This window comes from Carlito syrichta, unplaced genomic scaffold (genome assembly GCF_000164805.1).
Source record: "Carlito syrichta isolate Samal-C Ts95f unplaced genomic scaffold, Tarsius_syrichta-2.0.1 Scaffold315803, whole genome shotgun sequence".
NCBI lineage: Eukaryota > Metazoa > Chordata > Mammalia > Primates > Tarsiidae > Carlito > Carlito syrichta.
Genome location: NW_007259899.1, coordinates 464,091 through 489,792, shown reverse-complemented (window position 1 = coordinate 489,792; position 25,702 = coordinate 464,091). Strand labels below are relative to the sequence as shown.

The 25,702-nt window shown below is 44.8% G+C and overlaps 1 protein-coding gene across 1 annotated transcript in view; it reads left to right on the top strand.

Annotated features, from left to right (window-relative positions):
• Positions 1-25,702, top strand: part of MTHFD1L (methylenetetrahydrofolate dehydrogenase (NADP+ dependent) 1 like) — a 147,013-nt gene that overhangs the window by 79,888 nt on the left and 41,423 nt on the right. The window contains exons 16-19 of the mRNA XM_021706589.1: positions 8,838-8,914; positions 11,659-11,799; positions 15,405-15,473; positions 23,481-23,592. Of these exons, the coding sequence (XP_021562264.1) occupies positions 8,838-8,914; positions 11,659-11,799; positions 15,405-15,473; positions 23,481-23,592 (399 nt within the window). The remainder of the gene's footprint in view (positions 1-8,837; positions 8,915-11,658; positions 11,800-15,404; positions 15,474-23,480; positions 23,593-25,702) is intronic.

Below are 25,702 nucleotides of genomic sequence, written 5' to 3'. Positions count from 1 at the left end.
AATTTTTTTGACTTTTTATAGAGACGAGGCCTTGGTATGTTGCCTAGGCTGGTCTTGAACTCCTGGGTTCAAGTAATCCTCTGGCGTTGGCCTCCCAAGATTACAGGTGTGAGCCACCGCATCTGGCCTAAAAGCAGTGTTTTAAAACCCATGTCTCCCCTTTTTGATTCTGCTGCCTTCTCACCCATCCTCCTAAGTTCTTCCTTTCACGTCTTCCCACGAGCTTCCCACAGCTCTCTCATTTGTGTGTTCAGTGTTAGTGTTTTCTCCAAGGCTGGTGTGTGCTTCCAGCTGTTTCCGCGGCATCCCTCCACCCTTCAGATGCAGCCCCAGTAGACTTCCTCCCAGCTCCGTAGATGTTCCTGTGCCTCTCTCGGCTGTGACACCCTCTTCCTTCTCCTACACTGCCTTCTGAGGGAAAAAGCACCTGCACCCAACACCCCCCCATCACTGATTCGCTGTATGACCTTGAGCAATTCAAGTACATATTCTGCACCCTCAGTCTCTTGTAAAGGGAGACGGAAAGGATCATAGATACTGCACGGGAATATGGCAGTCATGATGTGTGCTCAGTCCTGATTCTCCCTGTATTGCCCTGCTCAGACATGTCCCTTCATTTTTCCCACCCCTACCCGAGTTTTTTCTTTTTTTGAGTCAGAGTCTCACACTGCTGCCCAGGCTGGAGTGCAGTGGCACACTCATGGCCACCACAGCCTCAACCTGCTGGGCTCAGGCGATCCTTCCACCTCAGCCTTCCAAGTAGCTGGAACCACAGGCACGCGCCACTACGCCTGGCTAATTTTTTTGATTTATTGTAGACAAGGCCTCGCCAAGTTGCTCAGGCTGATCTTGAACTCCTGAGCTCAGGCAATCCTCTCGCCTTGACCTCCACCTCCCAAAGTACTGGATTTCAGGCGTGAGCCACCGCGCCTGGCAGAAAGTAGAATTTCAGAGTGGAAAATGCCCAGTTTATAACAGTTCCCTGCGGGTATGGTTTCTTGCTTCCCTTTCTATCCCCCCACCCTGGTTCTGGAGGTTCACGTTCATGGAGAGGGCCGTCTCTTCTGTGATCAGGAGCCTCCTGTGGTTCTTTTCCTTCTGTGTGATGAAGTCGCCTGGCCCTCATGACCACTACAGCGTGGCTCTGTGTCCCTTTGCTCCCTGCCTGCTTTCTAGTCAGGAGTGCCTACCTTTCTTGTCTGGGTGGGCCGTCCACAACCCTGCTGAGGCCAGGCTTGCCCTCCCAGATGCAGCCCAGGCCTGTCACCTCTGGGAAGCTTCCTGGGAATCCATTCAGGCAGTCCATGAAGAATGTCGTGTCTTTCTACAAACCACAGGGTGGAGAGACAGAGACCCAATCTTGGCTCTCCAACTTTAGCCAGACCACTGACTCCACTTCCTCATCTTTAAGATATGGTAGTCGCCGGGCTCGGTGGCTCAGCCTGTAATCCCACGCCTTTGGGAGGCTGAGGTGAGTGGATTGCCTGAGCCCGCGGGTTCGAGACCCACCTGGGTAGGCGAGACCTCATCTCTACAATAAATCAAACAATTAGCCGGGGGTGGTAGCACACGCCTGTAATTCCGGCTACTCGGAATGCTGAGGTGGAAGGATCGCCAGAGCCCAGCAGGTTGAGGCTGCGGTGGATGGGAGCGGCCACTGCACTCCAGTCTGGGCGACAGAGTGAGACTCCAACTCTTAAAAAAAAAGATATGGTAGTCATTCTAGCCTCCCCACTGGGAGGCAGCACTGATGAGAGTCCTTCCCAGACTCGAAAGCTCTGCCCAAGTCATTGTGATAATAGTTGTTTTATGTAGTTTCTCTGTGTGTCTTTGTCTCTCAAACTAAATTCAAATCTCCTTGGAAACCTTTTGTTATTGTTGTTTTTTAGTCAGAGTCTCACTCTGCCACCCAGGCTGGAGTGCAGTAGCACACTCACGGCCACCACAGCCTTGACCTGCTGGCTCAGGATATCCTTCCGCCTCTGCCTTCCAAGTAGCTGGAACTACAGGTGTGCACCACCACGCCTGGCTAATTTTTTATTGTAGAGACAAGGTCTCGCTAAGTTGCCCAGGCTGGTCTCAAACCTCTGGATTCGGGCAGTCCTCTGGCCTCAACCTCTCAAAGTGCTTGGGATTATAGGCGTGAGCCGCCACATTCAGTTTATAGATTTTATATCCTTCTGGTTTCATTTATCTCATAAACAGTCCTAATTTGTTAGCTCTTTGTTGTAATGACCATTTGAAATGTTTCTAGAATATTTTTTCAGGGATGAACCACGGCTTGCTTAAACATGCTTCTGTTCTTGCACAGACCAACAGCATTATTAACAACTGAAGTGAATATTTTCAGCATTTTATTAAGAACCTTCCATATTTTTCCTTAAAAATTATTTTGTGGTTGGACACAATGGCTCATGCCTGTAATCCCAGTACTTTGGGAGACAGAGATGAGAAGATTGTCTAAATCCAGGGGTTCAACCAGCCTGGGCAATTTAGTGAGATCTCGAATGTATAATAAATCAAAAAATTACCACTGCACTCCACAACAGAGTGAAACTCTGACTCAAAAAAAAGTAAGTTAAATAAATAAATAAATACATGAATAAATAAATAAACCAGGTGTAGTTCCAGCTACTTGGGAGGCTGAGGCAGAGGAATCCTCTGAGCCCAGCAGGTCAAGGCTGCGGTGGCTGTGAGCGTGCCACTGTGCTCCAGAGCCTGGGCGACAGAGTGAGACTCCGACTCAAAAACAAAAATTGTTTCACAACTAGGAGATTAATTATTACAACGTCACTATTTCCAAAATGTATAGTCACCTTTTTTGAGTTAGTGTTAACTCCTTAAAACTTTTTTTGGAGATTTACTGGTAAGTGAAAAATCATGCAGGTAGAAAGCAGTGTATTTTAAACTAAGCATGTGGTTGTGCTAAGAGAGAAATTCTCCAGAAGCTGGCATTCTTCCACATCTGCTTGGGCTTCCAGCCTGGGCAGCACTTGAAGCATGCCAGAGACTTGGACTATTCAGGCCTCAAGTTTTGGGTGAGAAAGGCAGCCTCATCTTTTATACCTGGGCCCAGTGTATCTTTGGATTCTCTGCAGAGCCAGAAAGGACTGAAGCGCTCTGCAGTTACAGATCAATTTTTTTTTTTTTTTGAGTTGGAGTCTCACTCTGTCACCCAGGCTGGAGGGCAGTGGCACGCTCACGGCCACCACAGCCTCGACCTGCTGAACTCAGGCGATCCTTCTACCTCAGCCTTCCAAGTAGCTGGAACTACCGGCATGCACTACCATGCCCAGCTTTTTTTTTTTTTTTAAGATTTATAATAGAGATGAGGTCTCACCAAGTTACCCAGGCTGGCCTTGAACCTGTGGGCTCAGGCACTTCTTTCACCTCAGCCTCCCAAAGTGCTGGGATTATAGGCGTGAGCCACCACGCCCAACTATACAGATCAATTTTAACAGTAGTTACAACTTTCAAAGATTGTTCCATAAAAATACTAGAATAATATGATGACTCAGGGCACTAAAGTGGAGACACCTTTATTGCTGTGGACAAGCACCTGGGTCAGAAGAATTTGGAAAGACATTTGGTAAGTAGCTTGGCTCTTGAATTAATATAAGAAAGAAGGTGCTTCATCAAATGAATTGAGGCCATTTACTAATAGGGGTTTTTGGCTTAGACCTAAACCAATATAACCCTTGTGGTAAAGTCTGATAACTAGGCTGGGCTCGGGTAGCTCAGTCTGTAATCCCAGCACTTTGGGAGGCCGAGGTGAGTGGATTGCCTGAGCCCGTGGGTTCGAGACCCACCTGGGCAACTTGGCAAAACCTTGTCTCTACAACAAATCAAAAATTAGCTGGGTGTGGTAGCGCATGCCTGTAGTTCCGGCTACTTGGAAGACTGAAGCGAGAGGATTGCCAGAGCCCAGCAAGTCAAGGCTGCGGTGACCGGGAGTGTGCCACTTCACTTCAGCCTGGGCAACAGAGTGAGACTCCAACTCAAAAAAATAAACAATTTGATAACTAGGTGGGGACACTCAGGGACACCAGGGATTGGGAGGTATGAAATGCTCTTCTCTGCCCCTTCTTCCATTCAGCTCGTGAACAAAATCTGATGATTGTTTCATCCTGTGCCTCATACCAAAAGCTTCAAGGCCTCATGTGCCTGATAACAGGGTAAAACTAAAAACTCATTGACTATTCAGGAAATGCTTAACTTCAGCAGAAGAAAAAGTAGACATTGAGCCATTTTAAGTTGCAAAGCAGGACCTTGCTCTGATAGGCAGGTTGGAGTCCCCCGTCTGAGCCCCCGACATCCTGGGGCTCACAGCCTTGCCCTCTCCCCATCTCCTTGGCCTGACCATTTCCTGGCCATGGACCAAAAGTCCACAGCCTCACTCAGCCTCAGGGAATCGACATCGAGTTGCTGGTTCCCAACAGCATCCCACAATGCCGTGGGGAATCAGTGCTGTGTCTTCCACTGAAGCCAAAATAATGGACCTGCCACTGAGGTAACACCTTACAAGGGAAAATCCAAGAAAAACTGGACTTATTTTGGGAAGGGTGGAGCCCCTTACAGTACAGGCTTTCCCCACTAGGTAAGGGTTCTAGGAACCCATCGGCATCAATGTACCAGCTAGCATTGTCGTGAGAGGCTGCATTTGACTTCAGTGCATTTTTTCCCAAGATTCTTTCAACCCATTTGCCCATTTCATGATGAATGATTTACGAGCACACCTGCCCACACCCTGCTGAGTGTTTAGCAGTTTTGGACCAAAAACGGCATGATGCCTGTGTGTCACCCTCCCTATTCACCTGATCTCCCTCCAGGCAACTTTTTTTTTTGTTTCTCCATGAAAAAAAAAAGTCCTCCAAGGGAAGCATTTTGCCTATGTGGAAGAGACAAAAAATGGCAGAAGCATTAAAAGGCATCAAAATTGACAAGTTCAAAAACTGTTTTGAGCAGTGGAAAAAGTATCTTGACAGGTGTATTGCATTAAATGGAAAGTTCTTTGAAACTGACTGAGGTTTAAACATGTAAGAATCAATACACAATTTTTTTCTTTTTGAACTGGAGTCTCACTGTCACCCAGACTGGAGTGCAGTGACACGCTCAGGGCCACCACAGCCTTGATCTGCTGGGCTCAGGCGATCCTTCTGTCTCAGCTTTCCAAGTAGCTGGAATATAGGTGTGACACCACACCCAGCTAATTTTTTGATTTATTGTAGAGATAAGGTCTCGCCGAGTTGCCCAGGCTGGTCTCGAATCCCTGGGCTCAGGCAATCCTTGCCTCCGCCTCCCAAAGCCACTGTGCCCGGCAATACACAATTTTGTATAAATCAATTCTGGGTTTTTTTGGGTCCTCCTTCATAAACTGCCCAGGCTCTTACCCGGTATCAGCTATTTAATAAGCCACTGGACCCAATCCGGATATTCTCCAGGAGGTGGTCAGCACTGTAGTACTAAGAGGACTGTCTGGAGCGAAGAATAAACAAACCTCTCTGCCTCCCATGCCGAGCTCACACATACACACCGACTGGTAGTCTTCTTATCATGCCTCACACCAGTGACCGACGCCTTTTTCATCTTTGTATCTTGTATAGTTAGCACAAGAAGGGGCACAAGATAGGCCCTCAGTGCAGATTCCAAGAATGAATACGTTTCTTATTTCACCCGTAGTTCTATCATTTAGAGGTCAGAAATTATGTTACATATCCCTAACTTAAATTACTTTCCAGGGCGAATGCAGTGGCTCACACCTGTAATCCCAGCACTTTGGGAGGTTGAGGCAGGAGGATTGCTTGGAGGCCAGGAGTTTGAGATCAACTGGGTAACATAGTAAGACCCAGTCTCTACAAAAAAGAAAACAAAGCACAAAATTTAACCTGGTGTGGTGGCACACACCTGTAGTCCCAGCTATTCAGGAGACTGAGGCAGGAGGATCCCTTACGCCCAGGACCTCAAGGCTGCAGTGAGCCATGATTGTACCACTGCATTCCAGTCTGGGCAACAGAGTGAGACACTGTCTCTTAAAAAAAAAAGAAAAGAAAAGAAAGATAGTTACTTTATTAAAGTTTGTTATAAAGCCGGGCTCGGTGGCTCAGCCTGTAATCCCGCGCCTTTGGGAGGCTGAGGTGAGTGGATTGCCTGAGCCCGCGGGTTTGAGACGCGCCTGGGCAGTGAGAACTCATCTCTACAGTAAATCAAAAAATCAGCCGGGCGTGGTGGCGCATGCCTGTAATTCCGGCTACTTGGAAGGCTGAGGCGGAAGGATCGCTGGAGCCCAGCAGGCGAGGCTGCGGTGGCCGGGAGCGGCCACTGCACTCCAGTCTGGGCGACAGAGTGAGACTCCAACTCAAAAAAAAAAAAAGTTTGTTATAAATTAACCTTCACATTTCTTAAGTATCAATGAAGATGTCATACCTCTCCTTCCCTGCATATCAAAGTCTTAGTGGATTTCTAGACACCTTGCTCTACAGGGCTATGTTAAAGGCGCAGGTGGGCTTTGGAGACCACTGATTAGATTTGATCTTGCTAGTTTGCTAAATATAGAACAGCTGAATTTCCACTGTTGATTTTCCAGAAATTTAATAAAACAATCACCTTGATTTGATGCCAAGATTGTGTATACTTCACATTAGAAAAAGAGATAATTTTTCTTTCTATGACTATGCCCCATAGGTGCATCTTGGGCATAAAAGTGGTATCTGGTGATAATATCGAGAAGTAGGACTTTCATCTTGTATGTACTCTGCTTATTTCTTTAAAAATTTATAAAGAAGGTTTCTGCGTGTTGGTACAAATACCGTTTGAGTGTCTGTGTGTGTCTGAGTGTGCTCCTGTATGTGTGTGAGACAACACACAATTATAAAGACCAGCAGCCGCCAATCCTAGGAACCACCACAGGCCAGCAGAGTGAGCTGGCACTGCTAGTCCCCTGTGTGTAAAAGAAATGGTTAACTTCCTTCACCCTACAGATGCCTGTGGTCCCCAGATACGTAGTTTTTATCATTGCAGTCATCAGTGCCATATTGAGTACATTGGGTAAATTGGATTTAAGTTAGCAATGTGAACAGCTTGTTGTTTGAAACCATGTAAATTACTAGTGAAGTCTGTCCTTCTGGCATTGTTTTCTGGCATTGGTTTTCATAAAACCAAATCTAGTTTTCACAAAACATAATCTAAATCAGTATAATTCAAGCAAGCCAGTGATGAAAATAAAGAGAATTGGGCCAGGCATGGTGGTTCAAGCCTGCAATCTCAGCACTTTAAGAGGCCAAGGCAAGAGGATTGCTTGAGCCCAGGTGTTAGAAATCAGCCTAGGCAACATAGTGAGACATTGTTACTACAAAAAAATTTTTTTTTTAATTAGCCAGCATGTGGTGCATGCCTGCTGGTCCAGCTACTCTGGACACTGAGGAGGAAAGATCACCTAAGTCCAGGTAGTCAAGGCTACAGTGAGCCATGATGGTGCCACTGCACTCCAACCTGAGTGACAGAGTGAGACCTTAACTAAAAAAAAAAAAAAAATTATCTGCTCAAATCACCATTGACTCCCACCCGCCCCATACTACTTTATTTAATTGGGGTTTTTTTTTTTTTAGTTGTGATGAAATATGCATAATATATTTGTCTTTTAATCCATTTGTTAGCATACAACTCATGGCATTAAATACATTTACCATTACCAATGATCACACCATTACCACTGTCTGTATCCAAATGACTTTCATCATTCCTGACCAAAACTCTGTATTCATTAATTACTCCCTCTCTGCCCCTGGTGTAACCACTGTTACCACTGTTCTACTTTCTGTCTTTACGGGTTTGGCTGTTGTAGTTACCTCCTATAAGTGGGATCATGCAGTATTTGCCTTCTCTGGCTTAATTCACTATGCATGATGTTTCTGATGTCTATTTATGTTGCATACATCAAAATTCCCATCCTTTCTTGACTGTCTAATAGTCCACTGTCTGTATAGACTTCATTTGGTTGATCCATTCACCTGTTGATGGACACTTTGCTTCATTGTATAGATCTCACTATTGGCCGGGCTCGGTGGCTCAGTCTGTAATCCTATCACTTTGGGAGGCCGGGGCGAGTGGATTGCCTGAGCCTGAGGATTTGAGACCCGCCTGGGCAACTTGGCGAGACCTCGTCTCTACAATAAATCAAAAATTAGCCGGGCATGGTAGCGCATGCATGTAGTTCCAGCTACTCAGAAGGCTGAGGCGGAAGGATCACCGGAGCCCAGCAGGTCGAGGCTGCGGTGGCCAGGAGTGGCCACTGCACTCCAGTCTGGGCGACAGAGTGAGACTCCAACTCAAAAAAAAAAAAAAAGATCTCACTATTGTGGATTGTGCTGCTATAAACTTACGTGTGTACAAGAAACTGTTTGAATCCCTGCTTTCAGTTCTTCTGGACAATGCCTAGGAGTGAAATGACTGTGTGTTCTATATTTAACCTTCTGTTTGACTTTAACCTTTTGAGAAACTGGATTGGCTTCTTGAGAGTTAGGATTCAGTATAAAATATCACCACTTCAAAAAAACTCTTCCTGTGTCCTAATGAAAAAGGCACCCTCCCTTTCCCCGTCACCTGATATGGCACTATGTCGCGTCACCTTTTTCATCTTCTCGAGGCACTGATCACTAGTGGGTATTTTCTTGTTTATTTGATTTCTTCTTTGTGTCCACACTGTGACCATCAGCTCAGCGGAAGCCGAATCTTGTCTTTTTTACTCTTTGTTGCTTTCCCTGGCATCAGAACAATGCCAGACACACATCAGGAGGCTGGGGCATGTTTGCTGATTGAATAACTAATCTGTTCTCTTTCAGTGTTGGATACAAATGACAGATTTCTACGAAAAATAACGGTTGGGCAGGCAAGCACAGAAAAGGGCTGCTCCCGGCAGGTAGGTGGTGCTTTCTTCCCAAGCATGGCTCTGTTACTGCTCATGTTGGTTTCTACCTGCTCACTGTCTTGTTGTTCTCTCCCTCCACATTTCAAGCACTCAGCAGGGCTAGATGAGGATCAGGAGGCAAGCAGGCTCTTGTGTCCTTTCATGAAGGTTATCTGCTGTCTTTTCATGAATGTTTTCAATTCCGTTTCTTGGAGGAGCCACTCAGGGTGACCCTTGAATATAAATTCTTACATATTTCATTGGAAACCCATCCAGTTAATTCTGTATCTGCATAACTAAAAAAATGAGAATTTCAGACACATTTCTCAAATTTCCTAAATCAAAGAACAGCCAGGCCTAGCACGTAGGAAGGTGGATGTGAGATGTTTGTTTGAGCTCAAGTGTTTGAGACTGACATGGGCAACATAGTGAGATCTCATCAAAATGATGACATAACTGGGCACAGTGGCTCACACCCGTAACCCCAGCACTTTGGGAGGGTGAGCAAAGAGCATCACTCCAGGCCAGAAATTCAGCACTAGCTTAGGCAATATAGCGAGACCCCACCTCTACAAAAAATAAAAATTAACTAGGTGTGGTGGCATGCATCTGTAGTCCCAGCTACTCAAGAGGCTGAGGCAGGAGGATCACTTAAACCAGGAGTTAGAGGCTGTAGTGAGCTATGTTTGCACTTCAACCTGGGCAACAGAGTGAGATCTCAAAAAAAAGAAAGAAAGAAAAAAATGACTATGTCATACTTTATCTTGTAGGTATGCCATAACCACTTCAACTAGTCTGCTGCTAAAGAACATGTAGAGTATTTGCAGTGTTGTGCTAGCCCAAATAAATTATAGCAAACACACTTATTTGTGTGTATTCTTGCCTGATGAGATCCTTAGTACAGATTTCCAGGTTAACAATCAAAAAGTCAAGGAGAATTTAAATTTCTCATGTTGGTGTATGTTTTCACATTTCTTTCTTTTTTTAAAATTTTTTTATTTTAAAGATGTGGGATACAATTCAGGGCTAGGTATACAAATATTCATTATGCAGGTACCCTTGTTAATGAAGTGTGCCCCTCTTTCCCCGGCAGATTCCCATTACTACCAATGTCACCCCCGACATTGCTGCCTTAAAAAGTTATATCAATTCACATCCTTGCCTTATTGTCCTTTCTTTAAATTTGTGTTGATCCAATAAACAAAAATAATGTCGCTTGCACATTGATATGATTTTGAAATGTTTTACTTGCAAAATAAAAGTGAGCAGCCCTCTCATATGCATGCACATCATTCACAGATTAATAACAATTTTTATTGACCCAGTATTTTTTTTGTTTTTGATGCTCAAGATGCAAAATTTTGTAATTGCAGCAAATACAAATGAGGAGCTTGAATATGTATTACAAACTATACTTATTATTTACATAGTTTTCTATTTTCATGTTTTATACAGAAAATCTCAATATTCTTTAGTCATTTTCATATGTGCACTGTTTATAATGGAACCATGTTCTAGAGAATCCTTAATTTCATACAACGAAAAATCACTTTTGTTTGTTATGAGTTATACTGAGGATGTAATATTTGAATATACATCGAAATTGAATTGTATTTGACACGCAGGTAATATTTTTTCACTAAATCAATGACTAATGCAATAAGGACCAGGAAGTAGCCAGAAAGCTCCTTATTTCCTTACTTGGCGGCGACGGAAATGGATAATAAAATGTCTCATAAGGTGATTCCCACCAGGGCACAGCGCAGCCATTCCCTCCTTCCATAAGCCTGAACTTGTCTGGCTCACACTTACTTCCCTTGGGAAGAAGAGAATTAAGCTTGAGTGTAATGAGGTGGTTCTGTCCCGGGAAACATTCCTGGTGGCTGAGTTATGATGAGGAGGAAATATACATTCTTTGTGTCCCTTTTAGTTCCTGTTGGATTTTGTACAACTTGGAGTCAGAGCCAAGAGTGGGAACTAGGAAGTCCTGGGAACTTTTTGCAAAAAGTTGCTGCTCTCTAGCTTCCATTGCTGAAAGTATCAGCATCTGATGTGGTCATACCCTTACGGGCAGCTGAAAACTGATTTTGTGCCGCCATTTGCCTGGGAACCCTCACTGCCATGTTGAGCTCTAACACTGGGAAATTAGCCTCAGACACAGGGGGCTAGTGTCTTTCACCATCAGTTCCTCATCTTTTTGCTGGATAGACAAATGCAGGCTCCTTGACGGACCAATTACTAACAGCGGAAGTGGCCAGTAGGCTATTCATTAATTCATGCCATGTGTATTGAGTGCCTACTGGCTTTTCTACTCCGTGCTAGGTATTCAGAAGTGAACTCATCCAATGCGGTCTCTGCCTTCACGGCACTTAGGGTCCAGTGGTGGAAACATACTAGACAGGTGCTGACATCAGCAATCAATTACAAATCTGAGACATGTTACAGCAGCAAACCTCATGGAGTTGTGAGTGGGTAAGACTGGGGTACCTAACCTAGCCAGCTCCTGTTCAACATTGATGAAGACTGTGGTCCCCCTCGGGAGGCTGCTCTAAAGGGTGTCTAGCATGGACTCCGCATGCCCCAGGTATTCAGTAAGCCGTTGGAAATGTGAGCATGGCCTGCTGAGGATAGACACTACCACCACCCCCCCCCCCCCGGGGGCCTGCAACGATTCCCAAGCTAAAACCTGGCTTCTGTGCGAATGACTGTTCTGATGGCACCATCGCTGACCACAACCTGTGCTCTGGCTGGTTTAGGCACAGTTCGACATCGCGGTGGCCAGTGAGATCATGGCGGTGCTGGCCCTGACAGACAGCCTTGCAGACATGAAGGCACGACTGGGAAGGATGGTGGTGGCCAGTGACAAAAATGGGCAGCCTGTGACAGCTGAAGACTTGGTGAGTCTGTCCAACCCGGAAACTAGGGAGCACACTGTCCTTGCTCTTAACCAGAAGATGGAAGGTTTTCTTCCTTTTATCAGTTGTATATTGGGGATCCAGAGAATTCTGCACACATTTCTTCCCTCATAAACATGTTTACCTTATAGCTTCCTAATGTTCTCATAGCATTTATGACCTGATTGCCCCTGGCCATGAGCAAAACGTGTGAAATTGATTTCATAAGTTTCCTGCCCTCTTTACCAATTCTGTCTCTGCTTCTGCCTGGGCTGGGCTGGGGTCACCCCTCTGCAGTCAGTGGTTTTTTTTAAATGTGCCAACTATGCCTGCCTGCCTTTCCAAGGAACAGAAAGAAGTGGCTCTGCCTTCATGCACGAGAAGATAAAGTTAAAATTGGCACATTTGGGGCACCAACCTAGCTTATTATTTAATGTGCCTTAGATTGGGGTTTCACATTATAAAAGCAAATCTCAGCCGGGTATGATGGCTCACATCTGTCATCCCAGCAATTTGGGAAGCGCAGGCAAGAGGATTGCCTGAACCCATGAATTCGAGACCAACCTGGTCCACTTGGCGAGACCTTGTCTCTACAATACATTTAAAAAAAAAAGCCAAGTGTGGTGGTACATGCCTGTGGTTCTAGCTACTTGGAAGACTGAGGTGGAAGGATTGCTTAAGCCCAGCAGGTCGAGGCTGTGGTGGCCATGAACATGCCACTGCGCACCAGCCTGGACAACAGAGTGAGACTCTAACTCAAAAAACAAAATCTCTACCCCAACCGGTCTTACTCTTTCTTATTCTTCCAGTCCCCTTTCAAGTGGTGTGATGCTTCCTACAAAGCTTTTGTGGTAGTGCTTATTCTAAATGGCACGCTAACCTTTTTCTCTTCTTCTTTGTAATAACGATCTTTGCTGTTAACTTAAACTCCACTCATGCCAAAGCTTTCATCTGCTTGCATGTGTTTATAAGTGCATGACTATGACATAGGTCTCTTGGACAGCACTGACTCCAAATTTAAGCTTACTTTCCTACAGATTGAGTTCCGTACCATAATGGAGTTTAAAATGCACACTGACGATTGGAAAACAGTTGTAAATGGAAAAATGCAAAATTTTATTAATTCCAAAGGCTTAGGACATAATTTGAATTCTTTTCCAAAGTGAATGGATTATTATTATTATTATTTGGCTACTTTTGAAGAAATGAATCCAGCTGACTCAAGTCTTGTTAAGTAAATTAAATAGATTTTTTTTTTGAGACAGTGTCTCACTCTGACACCAAGGCTGAAGGGCGGTGGCAGGATTATGACCACCTCAGGGTTATGATCGCCCTGCTGGACTCAGGCAATCCTTCCACCTCATCCTTCCAAGTAGCTGGGACTACAGGTGCGTTGCCAGCATGTGCAGCTAATTTTTTTGAGTTGTTGTAGAATCGAGGTCTCACCAAGTTGCTCAGGTTGGTCTGGAACCCCCAGGCTCAGGCAGTCCTCTTGCCTTGGCCTTCCTAAGTGCCGGGATTACAGGTGTGAGCCACTGCGCCTGGCCTTATCTTCATATATTTTTAATGAACAGTTTATATTCAACCGTGTATATTTTGCACAGCGAAGTAGATTTCAGTTAGATAGGAGGAATGAGTTCAAGAGATCTATTGTACGGCATGGTAACTACAGTTAATAACAATGTACTGTATTCTTGAAAATTGCTAAGAGAATGGATGGGTGTAAAATGTTCCCACCACAAAATTGATAACTTTGTGAAGTAATGCGTATGTTAATGAGCTAGGTTTTATCATTCCACAATGTTGTGTTTGTTTGTTTGTTTTGAGTTGGAGTCTCACTCCATCGCCTAGACTGGAGTGCAGTGGCGTGCTCCCAGCCACCCCAGCGTCAATCTGCTGGGCTCCTGCAATCCTTCCGCCTCAGCCTTCCAAATAGCCAGAACTACAGACACGCACTACCACGCCTAGCTAATTTTTTTTTATTTTCTGTAGAGACAAGGTCTTGCCAAGTTCCCCAGGCTGGTCTCAAACCTATGAACTCAGGCAATCCACTCGCCTTGGCTCCCAAAGTACTGGGATTACAGGCTGAGCCATCAAGCCCAGCCCCACAATGTATTTACACTTCAAAACACGTTGTGTACGATAAGTGCATGCAATTTTATCTGTCAATTTGAAATCAAGGAAGGAAGGAGGAAACTGGATTGGATTTCAATAAATCTTAAGTTATTAAGTATTTTAAAAATTAAAGTTGATCACATGAGAGAAACATTTAATATTGTGGATGACAGAAATAGAGGAAGAGGCTGGACGGAACCTCTATAAAAACAAAGGCGCAAGCTGGGTATGTTGGCGCACACCTATAATCCTAGTACTTTGGGAGGCTGAGGCGGGAGGATCACTTGAGCCCAGAAGTTTGGGACCAGCCAGGACAGCATAGTAAGACCTTATCGCTACATATTTTAAAAGAAGAAGAAGAAGACTTGTTGGGTTCAGGCAATCCTTCCACCTCAGCCTTCCAAGTAGCTGGGACTACAGGCGCATGCAACCATGCCTGCAACCTAGCTAATTTTTTTTTTAATTTATTCTAGACACTAGAGCTCACCAAGTTGCCCAGGCCAGTCTTGAACCTGTGAGCTCAGGCAATCCTCTTGCCTCTGCCTCCCAAAGTGCTGGGATTACAGGCATGAGCCACCAAACCCAACTTGCGCCTTTGTTTTTTAAGAGCTGCATTCACAGATGTTTGTTCACATTATAGCTTTGCAATAACTAATTTGTTGAGAACACCAAGACACCACCCAGCATCTTTAGCAAAGCAAGAAGAATTTTTTTTTTAAATACAAGAAAGAAAACAAAGTGAATTGTGTCATCACCTTAAAAGTCACACTCGTCCCTCTAACTCTCAGGCATCATTCCCGTTCTCTGTCTTTATTCTCTTTTATTTCTCCAGGAGTGGAGAAAGAGGACTTAAAGGGAACCCAACCCATGCCTCTGGGGACTGGAAAGAGGCGGCCTTATTTCATGTCTAAGTGGCGCCGCTTCATTCTAGGGAGGGAGATACCATGACACCTTTCATGGAAAGAGGAAAGCATCCAAGTGCAGAGGTTTTCTGAGTACCCTCTGTATCTGTGGAATGAAAGGTTTAGGGAGGATAAGAAGCCAGAATGGGTGACCGTAGACATTTCTGTTTGCTGTTCTTCATTTCTGCTCTGTAAATAATCTTGTTTCAGCTCTTTTTCTTTCTTTGGGCAAGAGTAAGGCCTCTGGTAATGAAAATATAATGTGCGGAAATTGCCAGAAAGCTCTTTGACGTGGATTGAAAGATCTGTTTTTTGGCAAGCCTCGTGAACTCTGTCGAGGAAAATTTTGAAAAATAGAAGCTGCTGCCTCTCCATCACCCGTTAGACCTTGGCATGAGACTTGCATTCTTGGCTGTGGTGCAGGGAGGTGGGCAGAGGCAACAGCACTGTCACCTGTGGTCCACAAGGGCCTCTGGAGATGCCCACTCAGGAAGCCAGCTGGAGTAGACAGGCAAAGATGAACTCTCACTAGGCGATGAACTATCCTTATCTTTTGTTAAGAACCTAAACGTTTTTTTCTCTTTCTTGCAGGGAGTGGCAGGTGCTTTGACAGTTTTGATGAAAGATGCAATAAAACCAAATCTGATGCAGACCTTAGAAGTAAGTGATTTTCTTTTTACAGTAACTGTTTATAGAGTTTGCATTAATTGGATTGTGCGTCACCACAGAATGAAAGCATTTCCAGCCAATAGGAAGTAGGCAGGTAGCATCAGAATAACTTCTTGGTCAGCCAAGAATACTTACAAGTGTATTCATAGATTCTTTGATATGGGCCATGTGCAGTGGCTCAGACCTGTAATCCCTGCACTTTGGGAGGCCAAGGCAGCAGGATCGCTTCAGACCAGGAGTTCAAGACCAGCCTGGGCACCATAGTGAGACCTTGTCCCTACAAAAAGTAGAAAAATCAGCCAGGCATGGTGGTGCACACATGTAATCCCAACTACTCGGGAGACTGAATTGGTGGCAAGGACTGGCAAAGAAAGACCAGCAGGAATGAGAGGACAGGGTGACGTGGGGTGTGTGTCCGTGGGCCTGCCTGCCTGTTAGAGCCATGGCTGGATAGAGCTGAGTGAACCATGGGAGTGAGCCTAGCTGAGCATGTGTCCTGAGGAGAATTGTTCAGGGCTGACAGTGACCTTCAGTGCTGAGGCTCTTGGCAGGAATGGGCTTCACAATCCGAAGAGCTCAGGCCGAGAGATTGAGGATCCGGTTATGAGCCAGTGACAATAGTGAGGCTAGACAGAGGTCAAAGGTGCCCAGTGAGGGTGCAGCCTGAAGGTGTCCCCCGAGCTGGGGAGGGGAGGGCCAAGCACCTTTGAGCCTGGTGCTGGCAGGGTGAGGGGAGAGAGATGCAGCAGGTGCTGAGGCCTCACCTTCCTGCAACTGGAGGTCCATCCTCTCCCCTGGGCCTGCTGTCACCGTGCACACTGCTCTGAAGTGGACCGTCTTGAAACCAAATAAAGCCTCTTCAGAACCCTCTGCCACCCTACGTCCCCACCCAACTGCTGCCCCTGTTCCCCTTCCCTGTGTAATTGGGGTCTCCACTTGAACTCTCCTGAGGTTCTGCCTCTCCTGACTGCTCTTGTTGAAGCTCAGTGTCCCTCCGTGCCACTGTCCCTCCATGCCACTGAGTCTTTGTTTCTTTGTCTTACTTGATTCTTAGCAGGGTTTGACAAAGCTGATGTCACTTGGTTCTTCTGGTTTCTGGGACCCCTCGCTGTCCTGGACCTTCTCTGTGACCCTCTTCTCCTCTGCTCACCTCTGGATGTCAGGGGGACTTGACCCTTCACCTGTCTGGCGCCTCTCTACCCCCTGTATCAGCTGTGGAATGAGTGCCAGACTCTTGATCTATATATCTCTTTGCCCTGGGATTTCAGACTTGTAGTTGGAGTTAAACTACCAGGAGTGCGTGGATGTAAAAAGGCATTTCAAACTTATATATAAAACAGGCCCCGACTCCTGCTTCCTCCCAACGTGCTCTTCCCTCAAACCTGGCCAAAACCCAGAGCTCAGGCTGGAGCCCTCTCTCCCCTCCCCTCCTCCCCACTGCATCCCTGCAGAGTGCTCCTTGATCTCATGCCTCTCTCTGACTGTGTATCTCCAGGCCACCTTCCCACTTCGGCCCATCTCCTCCTTCCTGCCCTCGGCAGCCTCCTCCCAACCAGTCACTCTGATTCTCCTTTCTTCCAAGATCCTTTCTCTCCTGAGCAGCCATTGAGCTGGGAAACCTACTCAGGTCCTGTTGGCCTCCTGCCTAGAGTTCTCCCATGGGTTCTGCAGGCCTCGGCCCTGGTCTGGAAAGCTCTCAGGATCTAGCTCCACCCCTCTCCCCCTCCCATCCCTCCTCCTCGTCTCTCACCTCCTCCTGAGGCCCTTTGCATGGCAGACACCCCCCCCCTCCCACCTGGGACACACTTCCTGATCCCTCGGGGCTGATCCCTCAGGGCTGGCTCCTGCCTGTCTCTGATCCCATGTCTTGTCAGTTCAGAAAGGCCACTCCATCCGCGGCAACCCCAGCCCTCTGTGCTGACACTAGGTGGCACAGAGTGCTGTCTGAGTGTCTCCCGTTTTCTTGTTTCCTTTATTTCGCCTCCCACCCAGATAAGAGCAGGCCTTGTCCTTCTTGTTCACCACCATCTCCCCAGCTCCCAGAAAGTGCCCGATACCTACTAGGTGCTCAGTAAACACTTGAATAAATTAAATGAGTGCTTATTATTTTTATTACATTACTCCTCAAAAGACGTATTTATTAAATAAGTGAATGAGAGAGAACATATGCCGAGATATGATACTGTTTCTACTGTTTTAGATAATTCTTTTTGTACTAAAAATTGCCTGCACCTCTAAGATATTTTCCACTCTGAAATTCTGCTTTCTGCCAGGCATGGTGGCTCATACCTGTCATCCCAGCACTTTGGGAGGTAGAGGCGAGAAGATTGCCTGAGCCCAGGGATTCGAGACCAGCCTGGGCAACATGGCAAGACCTCATCCCTACATTAAATAAAAAAAAAAACAATTAGCCGGGCATAGTGTCACGTGCCTTTTGTTCCAGCTACCTGTAAGGCTGAGGCATAAGGATCGCCTGAACTCAGCAGTTTGAGTCTGCGGTGGCCATGAGCATGCCACTGCACCCCAGCCTGGGCGACAGAGGGCGACTCTGACTCAAAAAAAGAGAAATTCTACTCTCCATTTAATTAATGAATGAGTAGATTGGGTTGCCCCCAAGCAGCTATTGTCCTCATATTTACGTATGTTTTTCATTTAAGGTGGGCTGTTAAGATTTCTTGAAAAGATAATAAGATGTCTTTTAAGCCGGGCTCGGTGGCTCAGCCTGTAATCCTGCGCCTTTGGGAGCCTGAGGTGAGTGGATTGCCTGAGCCCGCGGGTTCGAGACCCGCCTGGGCGGTGAGACCTCATCTCTACAATAAATTAAAAAAAAAATCAGCCGGGCGTGGTAGTGCATGCCTGTAATTCCGGCTACTTGGAAGGCTGAGGTGGAAGGATCGCCGGAGCCCAGTAGGTTGAGGCTGCGGTGGCCGGGAGCGGCCACTGCACTCCAGTCTGGGCAACAGAGTGAGACTCCAATTCAAAAAAAAAAAAAAAAAAAAGCATGACATTCAGTTAAAATATTTGCATGTATGACCTCAGCTACTTTGACCCTATTTGATCACTAAGGAGTCACTTACTGCTCAGGGACTAGGACTCAACATCAGCGAATAATCTGGAAACCATTGATAGTTTGCAGACTGTGCTTTAGTGCTCTCATTGGAACACACTGATTGTGGGAGGTTATCAAGGGTTATGTCACTGCAAGTTGCCAGAAGACCAGGAGTTTCAATCCTGGCTGCACTTAATAAGCTCCCAGGGAATTGTAAGAATATTGATTTATGCCAGACTCTATCCTAGACCTGGTGAAAAGACTATCTGGGGTAACACCAGGTCCTTCTGGTGCTTCTCACGTAGAGCTTGGTTGAGAACCCTGTGGGAGACAAGCAAGAAAGAAAAGCCTTGACCTTCCCACAGGTGAGCCTGTGTGGTGTTGGTATACACCATGGACTAGAGTGTGCCGTCCAGCATAGCATGGCTGCTACTGGCCACATGGGTTATATCAATCTAAACTAATTGAATTTAAATGCAATTTGAAATTCAGTTCTTCAGTCATTTTAGTTCCATTTCTATTTATACATGTAGTTGTTATTTTTTTTTAATGTTCACTAGCCATATTTTAAATGCTTAGAACTCCAAAAAGCAAAGCAGTAATTGAAATAGTAATCTTATGAAATATTTGAAAAGTCTGTTGTGGAAAATCTTCACAGCTCTTTCACCATGACAAGCCAAAATAGTTTCTGTATTGCTTTATATGTTTTCTGCATATAAACAAAACACTAAACTTAAGGTAAATATTTTTATGCCTTTGAGTTAGTCATATGACTGGATTTTTTTAGGCACCATATTTAATTCGATGTATTGTATCTTATAGCTATATCCATCACTGAGTGTGTCCCTGTGTTTAAATGTCTGACAATGATGTTCTAATACTTTTTCTCCCAAGCTCAAATAGAGAGTTTGAAAACCAGGGCTCTGATCTTGATTTTGTTATTCGCCAGCTGTGTGGCCTTGAGGAATTACCGTAACTTCTCTGGGCCTTAAGTTTCTCATGTGAAGAAGTTGGCCTCTTCTTGTTCCCACATTGTCTGGTTCTGTGATTTCTAGCTAAAACTACATTTATAGAAAACTGTAAAGTGCCTTTGCAAAGTAGAGAGTGGAATGGTGGTTACCAGAGACTGGGGGAGGGAGTGTGGATGGGGTGGGGGGGATGGAGAAAGGGCACAGAATGCCAGTTAGACAGGAAGAGTAAGTTTTACAGATCTGCTACACAACAAGGTGACCATAATTAATAGTGATATATTGTATATTTCAAAAATGTTAAGAGAATAGATTTTAAATGTTCTCACTATAAAAGAAAGTGATAGGCCGGGCTCGGTGGCTCAGCCTGTAATCCCAGCACTTTGGGAGACTGAGGCAAGTGGATTGCCTGAGCCCGTGGGTTCGAGACCAGCCTGGGCAACTTGACCAGACCTTGTCTCTACAATAAATCAAAACATTAGCAGGGCGTGGTAGCGCGTGCCTGTAGTTCGACTAATCAGAAGGCTGAGGCGGAAGGATCGCTGAAGCCCAGCAGGTCCAGGCTGCAGTGGCCGGGAGTGTGCCACTGCACTCCAGTCTGGATGACAGAGTAAGACTCCAACTCAAAAAAAAAAAGTGATAAATCTGTGAGGTGGTGAATATGTTAATTGTCTTGATATAATTATTCCACAATGTGTATGTATATTAGAATATAACATTATACTTTATAAATATATACAGTTATTATTTGTCAATTAAAAACTTAGGTTTAAAAATGCCTTTGCTAATAGATTAGAATACAGCCTAAAAAAAAATAAGAAAGATTCTGCAAAGGCTAAAAGTTCTTTTTTGAATCAGAGTCTCACTCTGTCCCCCAGACTGGAGTGCAGTGGCATGCTCATAGCCACCCGCAACCTCTACCAGCTGAGCTCAGGCAATCCTTCTACCTCAGCCTTCCAAGTAGCTGGAACCACAGGTGCATACCACCACACCTGGCTAATTTTTTGTTTTATTGTTAAGACGAGGTCTCACCAAGTTGCCCAGGCTGGTCTCGAACCTCTGGTCTCAGGCAATCCTCTAGCCTCCCAAAATACTGGGATTACAGACATGGGCCACTGCACCGGTCTTCTTTTCTTTTTTTAATTAAAATATTGCTGAAGATCTATTAGCAACTTGGAGTGGTTATCCCAGGCATAGTGATGTGTTTGTGCAGATTCAGCCACACCCTGTCACCTGTTTTCTCTGGAGACTAGTATCATTTGTCCGTCAGACAGAGAGTTGCAGTCTGGAGAGGAGGGAAGCCAGCTGGCCATCCAGGTGTAGAGGCTGTGACCTTGAATCCTTGGACTTTTACCAACCAGCTTACCACATGTGGGCAGCACCATTCTAGGACTGGCAAGGTTAGGAAGTAATGGAGACTTTAAGTTCTTTGTAAAAATGTACATATTCTCCAAAGTCCTTAATGGTTTATCTAGATAACAGAAATGAGAATTTACATGGCTGGGTTCAGTGGCTCATGCCTTTAATATTGGCACTTTGGGAGGCTGAGGCAGAAGCATCACTTAAGCCGGGAGTTCAAGACCAGCATGGGCAATAAAGCAAGACCTCATCTCTATAAAAAAATTAGCTGGGTGAGGCGGGACGTGCCTGTAGTCCCAGCTCCTCAGGAGGCTGAGGCAGAAGGATCGCTTGAGCCCAGGAGGTTGAGGCTGCAGTGAGGCTTGATGCCACTGCACTCCAGCCTGGGCAACAGATTGAGACCCTGACTTAAAAACAAAAACAAGGAAGAATTTATCACTAGAAAAATCAAGATATAAACATTAAACATATGTGTATACATATCCATAAACGTGTAGATCTGGTTTTGTAGTCCTAGGTTTCTTTCCGCAAACATTTGTGTGTTTATTTCCATATAAATCTGTGTCAGGTCCGATATTCTCCCTCCTAAGGACTTTGGGAATTAGAGTAAATAGAGAGCGCGCATAGTGACTTTGCTAAACTCTTTTTCTTTCTCAGAGACGATTCTTCTTTCACTTCCTTTCTTCCTGCTTTTGTTCAGCTGTCTCATCTTTGAAACATGGCCAGCCAACGGCTAGTCGTGGTTCCTGGGAATTTGACTCCCAGCCCCCTGCATGGCTCGTCCTTCCCCCATGTGGCTGAAAGGCCAGCCTGTATTTGCACAGGTGGAGTCAAGGCTTTATATGCACAGAACCCAGTGGCCCTGGCTGAGCTCTGAATAAAAATGGAGTGTTTTAATGCATGTTGTCGAATTCTTTTTTTTTTTTTTTTTAATTTGGAGTCTCACTTTGTCACCCAGGCTGGCGTGCGTTGGTACAATCACAGCCACCGCAGCCATCGCCACAGCTGGGCTCAGGCAATCCTTCTGCCTCAGTCTTCCAAGTAACTGGAACCACAGGCGCGTGCCACCGTGTCCAGTTAATTTTTTTGATTTATTGTAGAGCCAAGGTCTCACCAAGTTGCCCAGGCTGGTCTTGAACCTCTGGGCTCAGGTAATCCTCTTGCCTGTGCCTCCCTGGGATTATAGGTATGAACCACTGCACCCGCTAGGTGGTGCTAGGGTCTATTGTTATGCAAGGGAAAGGGGAAAAATGTGGAGATGGCATTAAAAATGAAATATATTGACCTATTTTATTTAAAGAACTAACATCTAAAGTTTTTGACAGTTCTCTTAAATTGGTTTCTTTTGTCCTTTTTACTAATAAGGATTACTAATACTTTACTGAGTGAAACTTTTCTTTGCTTTTATTTTAGTTACCAGATTTCTAACATGTAAGACAGTGAGAGAGACTTAAATGAAACTTTTAAAAACCAAAATAATGCTTCCATTAAAATAAAAACAGTCCATTAGCTTAATCATTATGTAGTTGGCTCACCGTAGACTCCTACAGTTCATTAATTGTATTGATTTGTATGCTTACTCTTGATTTTTCTTGAGTTGACAATTTTTTTTTTTTTTTGAGTCAGAGTCTCACTCTGTCGCCCAGGCTGAAGTGCAGTGGCATGCTCACCACCACTGCAGTCTCGACCTGCTGGGCATAGACAATCCTTCCACCTCAGCCTTCCAAGTAGCTGGAACTACAGGCTTGTGCCATCATGCCCAGCTAATTTTTCTTGACTTTGTAGAGATGAGATCTCACCAAGATCCCCAAGCTAGTCTCGAACCCATGGGCTCAAGCAGTCCTCTCACCTTGGCTTCCCGAAGTGCTGGGATTATAGGTGTAAGCCACTGCAGTCAGCCGACAGGTTTTTTTTTAACTCTATTTTATTATAAAGGTGTGGGGGTACAAATCAGGGTTAGGTACATAAGTAATATATGTGCAGGTGAAGTCTGGGCCTCCAATTGGTCTCACTTCCCCTGGTTTAGGATCGGGTACCTTTAGTGATGTTAAGGGTACCTGGCAGTGTCCCACGACTGCTGATCCCTCCCTTGTGCTATTGTGATAAATGATCCGGACCCACTTAGGAGTGAGACCATGTGGTATTCGGTTCTTTGTTTCTGTGATAGGTCACTATGAATGATTGCCGAATTGTCTAATTTCTTAATTGAAAAAAGTAAATACACCTCTTAAACCATCAGGGTCTAATTCTATTCTTTTCCCAATTGTAATGCAGAGCAACATAAAATCAGGGAAATAGTTTATGTCACGGTCACTGAAACACAATGGATTATCAAGATTGTAGAAGGACATGACTATGCTTCAAGTTTTCTCTCCCTGGTTCACCATCAAATGTAGAACAACACCACTCTAGAACAGAGAGAGAATGTGGTCCTTTGACTGAGTCCTTTGATCTAATTCTCTTTGAAAGATATTATGCACTGGATAGGCAATATGAATACCAGCAGGTGCTGGACGAGTCTTTAAGTGCCCTGCAGTCTTTCCCACCTTGTCTGTTCCCGTTGACCTTGGTCTCCTTGCTTCCTTTTGTATTCTGGGATTTTGATTTTCTCTACTTCCCTAGGGGACGCCTGTGTTTGTGCACGCTGGTCCTTTCGCAAACATCGCTCATGGTAACTCTTCAGTACTGGCTGATAAAATTGCCCTGAAACTGGTCGGTGAAGAAGGATTTGTAGGTAAGTCATTTTTTAAAAAATTTAGTTGTTGTAGGATACTGAAGAAATCTGAAAAATCATGACTGGAATAGAGGGGTATCCGTTCTGACGTGCAATACATCATTTTAAGCCCTTTGTTCATGGATGGTCTCCATATTGGAAACTTCCTAAGGTCTGGTCCGTACTAGTGAAATGATGATTGTGTTGAACTGTAGACTCTTCTGTCAAGTATATATGGGTTCAAATATAAGCTCTGACACTCGACACCTGAGTGACCTTGGACACATTTTAATTATTGCTGAGCTTCAGTTTTCTCATATGTAAAATTGTGATAGCAATATTGTTTCAAACTTCATAGGGTTGTTATGACAAGTAAATGAGAGTGTTTGTTCATTCAGCAAATATTTATTGAAACCTACCATATACAAGGCATGCTACTCAGAGCAAAACAGATGGGCATGGTGGCATGTTCCTGTAACCCCAGCTACTCAGGAGGCTGAGGCTTAAGACCAGGAATTGGAGTGCACCTTGGACAACATAGGTGAGACCTCATGTCTATTAAAAAACAGCAAGAAGAACAACCAGATCTAGACCCTGCCCTCATGGAGACTACTGTCTACGAGTATGTATAATTTAATAGGAGAAAGTATTCATTAAATGTTAGCCATTACTGCTTTTACTATGTATACTTGACAACTGGAAATGAAATCAGTTTTCTCCTTGTTTTTGTGACCTAATGAAGGGGAGGTTCCCAGCCAGTTGACTTAGAAATTCCAGTGGTTAAGGACTTCATGCCTGTGCTGCTGACGGGCTCCTTGTGGGACGGGCTCCTCTTTGACTTTGTTGCATACTCCAGCTAGAAAGGACAGCTGTCACGGAATTTGCTCAGTCACTGCCAGTCCCAGTCTCACCCATGGCTATAAGGAAACAAAAGACAAAAAGCCAAAGCACAGGCATTCATGAACGAGCAACCTGAATTGACATGTGGGGCTTACATTGGCAAATTTCACATGCTAACATGTAATTCACATTAGCCATGTAGATATAGGTGTATAGATATGTATCCATGAGCATATATACAGGTATACAGACAGTGTCAAAAACATATACACACTTAAGAAAGGAAAAAAACTGCATTGAAATTGTAATACTCAATATATACTGATAACAAAAAATGAATACAAGTCATGTTTGACTTCTGCAATTACAAGAGGTACTCAAAGTGGGTCAGATACTTCTGATTACGGCAAACTAAAAGTAATGCATGGATAACACCTCTTAAATTGTGTGTACATTTTTTGGTACCCCCTGGTGTGTATGTGTGTGTGTGTATAATATATATATATATATATATATGGGGGAGACCCCAAAAATACTGGAATTATCTTCTGGAGGGTTGGCCCCTTGTAATATACTTAGGATTTGTTCCTCCAGATCAAACGGTCAACCAAAGTTTTTATCTAGAAGTTTTGAGAAGGCTGTGTCATGATTTGTGGGGAAAATATCCTGAGTTGTGGTGAACAGGTGACTGTTTCTTCTATCATGACAGTGTACCTGCCCACACCATGCTGAGTGTTTGACAGTTTTTGACCAAAAATGGCGTGACTCCTGATCCCGCCCTCCCTATTCACCTGATCTCACCCCAGTGACTATTTTTTGGTTCCCTGGATGAAAAAGTCCTCAAAGGGAAAGATTTTGCTGATGTGGAAGAGGTGAAGCAGAAAAACACGACCAAAGCACTAAAAGGCATCCAAAAACTGTTTTGAGCAGTGGAAAAAGTGTCTTGATAGGTATATTGCATCCAGCGGGGAGTACTTTGAAGGATACAGAAGTTTAAGCATGCAAGAATACACAATTTTTCATAAATAAATTCTGTTATTTGGGGTGTCCCCCCCTTGTATATCCACCTACTTAGTAGTCATAGCAAACTCCTTTCACGCTTTTCATTGGCCTGGGACCAAACTCAGAATTTACTCTATTAGAAAAATGAAGCCGGGCTCGGTGGCTCAGCCTGTAATCCCGCGCCTTGGGAGGCAGAGGTGAGTGGATTGCCTGAGCCCGCGGGTTCGAGACCCGCCTGGGCAACTTGGCGAGACCTCATCTCTACAATAAATCAAAAAATTAGCCGGGC